We start from the raw sequence: 9,140 nt of genomic DNA, 5'->3' as shown, positions 1-9,140 counted from the left end.
TCTCACTCTCTCTCTCTCTCTCTCACTCTCTCTCTCTCTCTCTTTCTTTCTCTTTTTTTGTAGGAGGAGCAAACGAAAATATAAAAATCGAAAAACTTCGATAATCTTTATCTCTGGAAGCCATGAAAATCAACGTTAATTTTTCAATGTTCCATCGATCAATCTTAATGAAAACAATCGCATAACGTGAGTAACATCATTGATCTACTTCATTCATTATTTCTCTTTCTATGCCCTGAGATATTATAATCATATTATAATTAACTTGCTTACTCTGACATCGTATTCTCTTGCAAAATAACAAACTATACAATTTAATTTGTTATGTCCTTTCTCTCTCTCCCTCACTCTCTCTTTCTTTTATTTCAATATCATCCGTGTTCACGAGACTTTAACACAAACTAACGTTTACAGAGAATTATTTCGAGCATGTAATTATCAAATAGCTTTTTATTCTATTCGTATATACTCTTCCACGCAAGAAAGATTTCAATTTCCCACGTAATGCGAGGGATTATTTAATTTTTACATTCAACGGATGAACAAAAATTGGCCTCATCTCTCTTTCTCTCTCTTTTCTTTTATTTAATCCAAAAGCCTTCACTTTAATGAGCCTTTCTATCAATGATCTTTTCCATCAAAACGTATGCTATGAATGGAAGTAATGCGCATATGTAAGCTCAGCCAGTGGTTAAATCCCAGGCCTGTTTGATCACCCTCTTTGGACCATCACCCAACGCCCCAAGGGGTAGGAACGAATACGAACGATACGAGAGTAAACTGCGTTCATGATTCAATCAACGAAGTTAAAGCGAGCGCAAAATAGTATCGTGTATCCCCGTGACAACCCCTTTGCGTTCGTTCGAAAATGTTGCCAATCACTCTCTCTCGTTCACCACGATGATACCACGTTACCTCTCTCATATAATTTTTCAAGCCGCAGTATGAACTCGCATCGGTAAATCTAAATTTCCTGTGTCGAATAATAAAAAAAGAGAGAGAGAGAAAGAGAGAAAGAGAGAGAGAGAGAAAGAGAGAGAAAATAGAAAGTAAAACAAAATTGGAAACATACTTCAGGACACGAACAACAAAGAAGATATAATATAAATAATAACAACAAATACTTTAACAAATGTTGCTCTATATATATAAAATAATTGAGAGGAATCGATTTTAATTAATAGCAATAAATTACGGTAACCTGTTTCGTAACTCATCAAATGTTATCTAAACAAATCATGATTGACTCTTTGATCTTTGCTAATCTACAGATAGATGAAAACATGAATACAGAGAAGAATATATATATGTTTATCCGCATAGAAATTGTATAGCAATAATTGTAAATCCATTATTGTTCCCTTTGTAATTTGAATTTGTCTCATAACCTCTTAATAAAGTTTCAAACATTTTTTTCTTATTTAAACCCATAGGATACACTAACAAGATTTTACTATTAAAAACTTGAAAAAATTCCTCTATATGAACATATTTATACGATCGAGTTACAACGTGATATAACGTAGCATCATCGTGTTTTATATATAAGGTGTAATAAATATTATATTTACAATACAAATGATATATACCGAACAAAGAGAATTTAACGAATGATATATTTAACATTTGATCACCGAAAGATAAGTCTCTCTTTTCTTTTTTCCTAAAAATAGAAATAAAAATCCTATCATAACAATTAATACTCGCGTGTTTTCTGTATAACGATAACAACAAAAATAGTCAACTCGTTTCTTTTATTTTATTTAGATCGATTCAAAAATATTGTTAGGAGAAATGTAATTAATATCTAAACCTTTTTCATTTTCTTTCACTCTTTCTTTCTTTTAATCTCTCTCTCTCCCTCCCTCTCTTTCTCTTTCTCTCTCTCTCTCTCTTTCTCTCTCTCTCTCTCTCTCTCTCGAAAAGAGAGGGAAAAATACTCGAATCACCACAAAATTCACATTCTCGGAGTTTAGATATTTACGAGACACCGTATCGTGTTTCTCATGGCTTGGAGAGAAATGTTGCGTGGTAGGCTGAATATGATCGATGGGACGAAGGTAGGTACCGAATAAAGATACAAAATAGTTCAAGAAAGAGAGAAATAGTGAGAGGGAGAGAGAGAGAGAGAGAGACAAAAAGGAAAGGAAAAGAACAGGGAAAAAAAGAGAAATAGAGAAGCCAAGCCCGAATAGAAAGTGCCAAGCCGGCGCCACTGTATCGAGACTCACGGAATCGCGTTTAATCTCGCAAAGCTTGACGCGATCCATCTTTCTTGTTCTTTCAAGTAAAGAAAAAGGAAAAAATAAAAAAGAGAGAGACGAAGAGAGAGAGAGAGAGAAAGAGAGAAAAGGAACAAAAAACATACGTCGCCGTCTTTAAAGTCTCCAATTCTTCTTTTCATCACATCTTCTTCTATTCTGCTCTATCGCCGTCGTTCTCATATCCATCCAAGTTGTCTTCAGCTACCTACGCCATTGCAGACGCAGCCATTGAAAATGTTCGTAACAGTCTCGGATCTCGCGGCACCGAGCTCCTTGTTATTGTTGCTTCTGCAACTGAGTAGAAGGCTGCACCTCTCGGAACAGCCGGAAACTCGGCCACCTGGGAAATACCTCGTAATGCCCATAAAGCTGGCTCTCTCTCATACTTCTCTCTATCTCTCCTCTCTCTCTCTCATTTTCTCTCTCTCTCTCTTTCTTTCTTTCTATACCTCCTATTCTCCCTCTCTCTCTCCCTTTCAACTTCAATCTCATCCTCTCTCTTTTATCTTTCTTTATCCGTTTGAGCCCGTTTTCACACTTTATCTCTTTCTATACTACCTTTCTTTCGTTTCTCTTTCTATCTCTCTCTCTCTCTCTCTCTTTCTCTTTCTCTCTCTTTCTCTCACTCTTTCTCCCTTTTTTCTTTTATACATTTCTTCGTTCCTCTCATACCTGGTTCATTCGTTACTCGCTATCTCTCGACCGCCATGAATGCCAGTACTCACTCGCAATAGTAGTGTAACGTACATACGACGAAAGAATGAAAGACCTTCTTGATTCGTCGAATAAAGCAATGGCTACTATTATTATGTATCACAGACAGAGCAACAATTTGACGCGTTTATGAAACCTAATAGATCGCAGTAAAATAATTAGGTTACGTTGGAAATGATTATAAAGTTAAAGATGATCATTCAAAAGATCGTTATCCTATATGTTTATTTATTTAAATATTCTTTAAATTATAAATATTTATGTATAGGTATTATGCATCATAGTAATATTTGTCATAATGTCTTATACATTATAAAAACAAATATTCGATGAATTTTATTTTATTATTTCAATTTTCTTTCTTCGATCTTTGTTTATCAATTTTTGCCTTGGTTCCTTTGTTAAAGAAGCAAATCAGTCGATAAATGATATAGAAAACGAATAGAGAGAAACAGACTAAAAAGAAAATAACGTCTAGAAGATTACGCTGATACCAAGGCTGTTCCGCTACGTCGCTGCGAATATATGCTAAACCATTTCCTCTTCCGACATATTCGATCCACCATATAGCTGTCTCCAATGGATTCTCTGGTCGATCTCTGAAAGCCTTTGAAAGCTTTTTCATATTATCCCTATACCTGAAATCAAACCAGAATATAGATGATTAACATTTCTTTAATCCAAAACATTAATACATATTTAATCGATAAAATCACGAATAAACAAAATAACAAAAATTTTATTCGACGAGGCTGATTTTTTTTATTACGTAGTTTTTATAATTAATTTGCACATGTATTTACAACTAATAAATTTCCTTAGTTTATAGGATATTTAACAAAATTTGATAACGTTGAAATTAATTCTGCGTATAAACGAAAAATAAATAGACAGAGTCAGAGAAAAAGAGAGAGAGAGAGAGAGAGAGAGAGAGAGAAAGAAATAAAAAACATTTGATGTCCAGAAAATCGATGCTTTAACATTCTACGTGTTTTCTTTCTTTCTCCTTTTTTCTCTCTTTCTAATTTTAAGTCTTTCTATCGACCATTTTCTACACGACTCATGTTTGTTGCCTAACCACTACGAGTACTTTTACTATTGCTCCGTAAAACTCCTTTCACAACGATGAAACTAGTGGACGCAACCAAATAGTGGCACTTCGTTTCACGTAGATCCGTTCATGAATGTTACATTCGCGAACACGCGAGGAATTGGTGTTACAACGACATCGTACCTTGCTTGAGTGTCATGCGAGTACAATGACGTTTAAAAAAAATATAAGAAGAAAAAGAAAAGATACGGGAACGTTATGTTCTATGAAAGTTATGTTTATTGAAGCATCAACATAAGTATACATAAGAAAAGAATAAAATTGATATATGAGAAAAAGAATATGCAATATCAAAAAATAAATACGATACATAAATTGAATATACGATACACAGACCGTACGAATTACAATGCAAAATAAATAAGATAAAAAATAAAATGAAAACAAATAAATATTTAGATTCATATCTATATAACGTCACTTTGTCATTTTGTGACATAACTCGCAATGTCACTTTGTCACTTCGTGAAATAAGCCACGATATCACTTTGTATAAAATTTATATATTTATTTATATGTCATAATTTAACCATGCATAAAGTTTGTACAAAGAACAACGTGTAATCCTTTTTAATAAAATAAAATATTCATATATCATTCGTCCAATTTCTCTCGCAAAGAAAACTTTATTTCGTGATTAAACACATAGTTTACTCTTCAGGATCAAAGTACCGGCATGGAATATCTCAAACAAGTCCAAACATCGTCTCTCGTATGTACGATGAGTAGCACTGAAGGAAAAGTGGTGATCTCGAGTGAGAGTATTAACGAATAGAGGGAGAAATGCAATAGGAGTTATAGAATAAAAGGAGAGAAACATCTCTCTCTCTCTCTCTCTCTCTCTCTCTTTCACACACAAACACAGACACGAACACACACCAAGCTCGTTCACTCGGACGAATCGGGACACACAATTTACCAATCGGTACTCTCCATTATTCGTGTTTACAGCTGCAGCCCGCGAATCAACCTGGTAGCCGTTATTTGCTTCGGTCAAATTCAGTCGCAGCCCTGCGGCGGTTTTGAATTAACCATCAATTTTAAGCGCGTCGGACACCCCGTACGTTGCACCCCGTTTACCACCCTCAACCCTCGACGATCCCTCGCCACGGAGATATCGATGTTTTCATGTTATCGAACGAAGCTATAGGCCGATGGAATTAATTCGTTACTCTCGTGATTGTCTTTCTCTCTCTCTCTCTCCTCTCTCTTTCTTTTCTCTTTTCTTTTTTCTCTTTCAAGCTACATATAGATAGAAAGAATCAGGTTTACATTGAGTTTATTCTTTTTTATTAAGCTTACTCTTTCAATGTGATGTTCAACTTTTTAGACTCTTGAAAAAACTATCTAAGAGGATAGACCGAGCATATTTAATAATTTACTTGAGATTCCCTTTCAAAATAGCTAATCAACTTGAAAATCAACCTCATTAACTTCACCGCGATAATGGAGATGTTTAAGATAAGGGTTCCACAGGTACGGAATTAAATATGGTATGTACTTTAGTTCTCTTTCGTGACCCGTTCGTCTGTTGCTAGTTGGAAATTCCCACGAAAGTATTACCATGATGATCGTTTGATTCATTAGAGATAACATCTGATAATGTTATCATGCTTACGTAACTCGTCTACATAGCTTAATAATTTTTGTAATTGAAATTATTGATTCCTCGACATTATAAGAAACTTCTTACTTTCTCTTATCAATATCGATAATATAGTATTGAAAAAGGATCGACTCGATTGAATGATCGTTATATTTTTAGAATCGTATCGATTTATTCAAAAAAAGAAAAAAAGAGAAAAATTATAAATAATCATAATTATTATCATTATTATTATTAAAATTATCTATATGATAAGAATTATCTATTGTTAAGAATTATTACAACTGGAACAGGCCCAATTATCCATTTCCATTTTCTAAAAATCACGTTTAGTCTCTTTTTTTGAATTTCTCTTTTTTTAGATTTTTCATTTTACTTTTGCTTCCTCTTTCCAGAAATCCTCGGCAAACTCATTTCAACTACCAAGCTCACAACACAAAAAATGCAATAAACCAATACATACAAGAAATACAACAAGTTACATGTAATTATACAAACAAATTTCAAGAAAACTTATTACTTTTGGGAATCGACCTGTCTGTTAGTAATAGAAAAAAAAAAAATATGGATCAGGAGAGAAATACGAGCAAATAACTTGGATTTCGCTTTTATGTCGCGTACGGTAACTACTACTACTACTATTACTACTACTACTACTACTACTACTACTACTACTACTACTACTACTACTACTACTACTACTACTACTACTACTACTACTACTATCACTATTACTATTGCTGCTACTACTACTACTACTATTACTACTACTACTACTACTACTATTACTATTACTATTATTACTACCACGATGACAACAGGAGAAGAGAAAACTCGGGTGTACTGAAAAAGTAATAGCGGTCGCTCGCACTCGCCTGAAGCATCAAGTTTTTGAAAAGTTATATAGGCCGGTGAAGCTCGCATTCTTTTTTTGCTCTCGCGGACTTTTATGACAATTTTCGAAGCGCGGATTTGTATTAAATGCAACCCAATTACTGTTGCAACATTATATATATATATATGTATATATATATATATATATATATATATATATATATATATATATATGTATATATATAATGTAATAATCATATATATATATATATGTATATATATATACATATGACTGCAATAGGGTAAAATGATATTTAAGAAGTGTTAAAGCTAACCAATAATAGATGTTAATTGACTGAAAAATGAAGTTTTATATCGATAAATCAGTCTACTTCCTTTCTTCGAAAATAGAAAAAGGAGAAACTCAGAGAGTCAGATAAATTTTTCACATATGTATAGGAAAATATGAGAGAGAGAGAGAGAGAGAGAGAGAGAGAGAGAGAGAGAGAGAGAGAGGAAGAGAACGACTAACATACTATTTGTCTTCAAACAGAACTGAGAGAAACGCCGTTAAGGTTATCAGGAAAACTATCTAGAGGTATTATTATAGGAACACATCGTGGTAATAGTCGAACGTCGAACGTAATGGTTCCGATTATCTCGACTTCTCTCTCTCTTTCTCTCTGTCTATCTGTCTGTCTGTCTGTCTGTCTCTCTTTCTCCCTCTCTTTCTCTATTTTCCTATCCCTTCTTCAAAAAGAGAAAGAAGAGGAGATGATTCATCGGAAATAAATTTGGTAGATAAGAGAAGAACGTGACATGAAAGAGGTTCGAGAGAGAACTGACCGATCTTCGTTGCTCGACGTAATTGGACGAGCTAACGTAGAAGAAGAGAACGTTCTATTGGCTAGTTTCTTCCTTTTTCTTATTTTTCTTTTTTTCAGCATGAAAGGGAAAAGGGAGAAAGAGGGTTTACACGTTGCCAGGATAGTTCGAAGGAAGTAACGTTATCGGAAGTTGTCTGAATTATTTAGTCACGAAAGTCTGAAGGCAGATGTCGCGAAAGTTACGGTAGAAACCATTTCTAGTCCCATTTCGGAGGCCGGATCGTATCTCCAGGGGATCATAATTCCCACGATATCTTGGATCGTTGTCGCTCGGCTCGAGCTTTCTCTGTCTCTATCTCTCTCTGGCACGTTACAAACTTACTTTCCCCAACTTCCGACTTGTAACGTTATTACCGAGCCGCTGGAACCCTTACCATCTCCCTTTCCGACCATTCTACACTCCTTATTCTTATTCTGTGATTCGACACCACGACCGATTCGTTCCACTCTCGTGTCTCTTATTCTTCTCTCTCTCTCTCCCTCTCTCTCTCTCTTTCTCTCTCCCTCTCTCGAATTAAAATAACATAATGTACCTATCGTATTAGTGTCAGTGATAATGATAAATTCCTATAAATCTATCTTAATCTTATTTTATTTTAAGGAACTTTAAATTGGAATTTAAAAAATATGTTATTTGATTTCTATCGTTGAATTTCATTTTAGAATTAAAGAAACTCGACAAAGATCGATTATAAACCATTTTAAACCTGACACATATCCTTTTCTATACTTATGCATCGTAAAGAGTTATAGATGGGTAAGAAAAATAATATGTTACTTTTGTTATCGACCGGCCGACCATTTTTGATTACGTGTCACGAAATTTCAAGTAGACCGAAAAGAACTAACTATATTCCAATATGAATTTATTACAAATAGTTACTAATCGATACTGTTGCAATTATATCAATTCAATTTTTTCATCGATTTTTCTAAATCCAATGAATGAATGCAGAAGCACATTCGAAAAACGAAGTTAGATTTACTTCGAAGTATACGATTACCTTTATGAGTCCACCATAATTCAAGAGACTTCTTTGCAACAAAAATAATAATCATTTCGATCTATCCTTTGAATTAAATTATCGAATTGAATGCGACGATTATTACGCTCGAGGGAGACATAATTCGCACGATATCTCCGCTCGTCGCTCTGCCAACAGTCCTGCTCTACGTTATAAACTTTGAGACTTGTAACGTTATCATAGAGATGCGACGAGACTCTCTCTCTCTCTCTCTCTCCCTCTCCCTCTCTCTCTTTCTGTCTCTCTCTCTCTCTCTCTCTGTCTCTCTCTCTCTTTTTAGTTGCCTCTGATAACTGATATATGCCATAACTCGTGCACGCTACTCACGTGTTTTCAACGAAAAACTTGACATAAAACACATACACACACACATTCACATGTAGCGGTAAATTTCAGCTGGCGCGATCGTTTAAACCTAAAATTCTGACGAGCTTTTCATCGAATATATTTCTCCTCTCGAACGATCCTGTCCTGTTTTATATTTGAAATTTTACAGTTTCGAAAAAGGAAACACTTTGACAATCGAAGTATTCGTATCGAAATAGATGTTACTAAATAATACGATTCTAAAGTTCGAAGAGCAAATCAAGTGCGAAAGCACGATTTTAACGGTCCGTCAATTGTTCAAAACTGGTCATCAAGCTAAATGAATTACTTTTCATATTTCATAATGATAAATGGAATAAATTTCTACATACG

At 34.4% G+C, this 9,140-nt stretch overlaps 1 protein-coding gene across 1 annotated transcript in view; it reads right to left on the bottom strand.

Annotated features, from left to right (window-relative positions):
* Positions 1-3,254: 3,254 nt before the first annotated feature.
* LOC118445704 (UDP-glycosyltransferase UGT5) overlaps positions 3,255-9,140 on the bottom strand; it is a 42,923-nt gene continuing 37,037 nt past the window's right edge. The window contains exon 3 of the mRNA XM_035875478.2: positions 3,255-3,616. Within this exon, the coding sequence (XP_035731371.2) occupies positions 3,328-3,616 (289 nt within the window). The 3' untranslated portion in view covers positions 3,255-3,327. The remainder of the gene's footprint in view (positions 3,617-9,140) is intronic.

Source organism: Vespa mandarinia, chromosome 1 (genome assembly GCF_050613455.1).
Source record: "Vespa mandarinia isolate Hongniang chromosome 1, ASM5061345v1, whole genome shotgun sequence".
In the NCBI taxonomy this organism is placed as follows: Eukaryota; Metazoa; Arthropoda; class Insecta; order Hymenoptera; family Vespidae; genus Vespa; species Vespa mandarinia.
The sequence above is the reverse complement of the archived record's forward strand: the minus strand, read 5'-3'. Positions and strand labels throughout refer to the sequence as shown.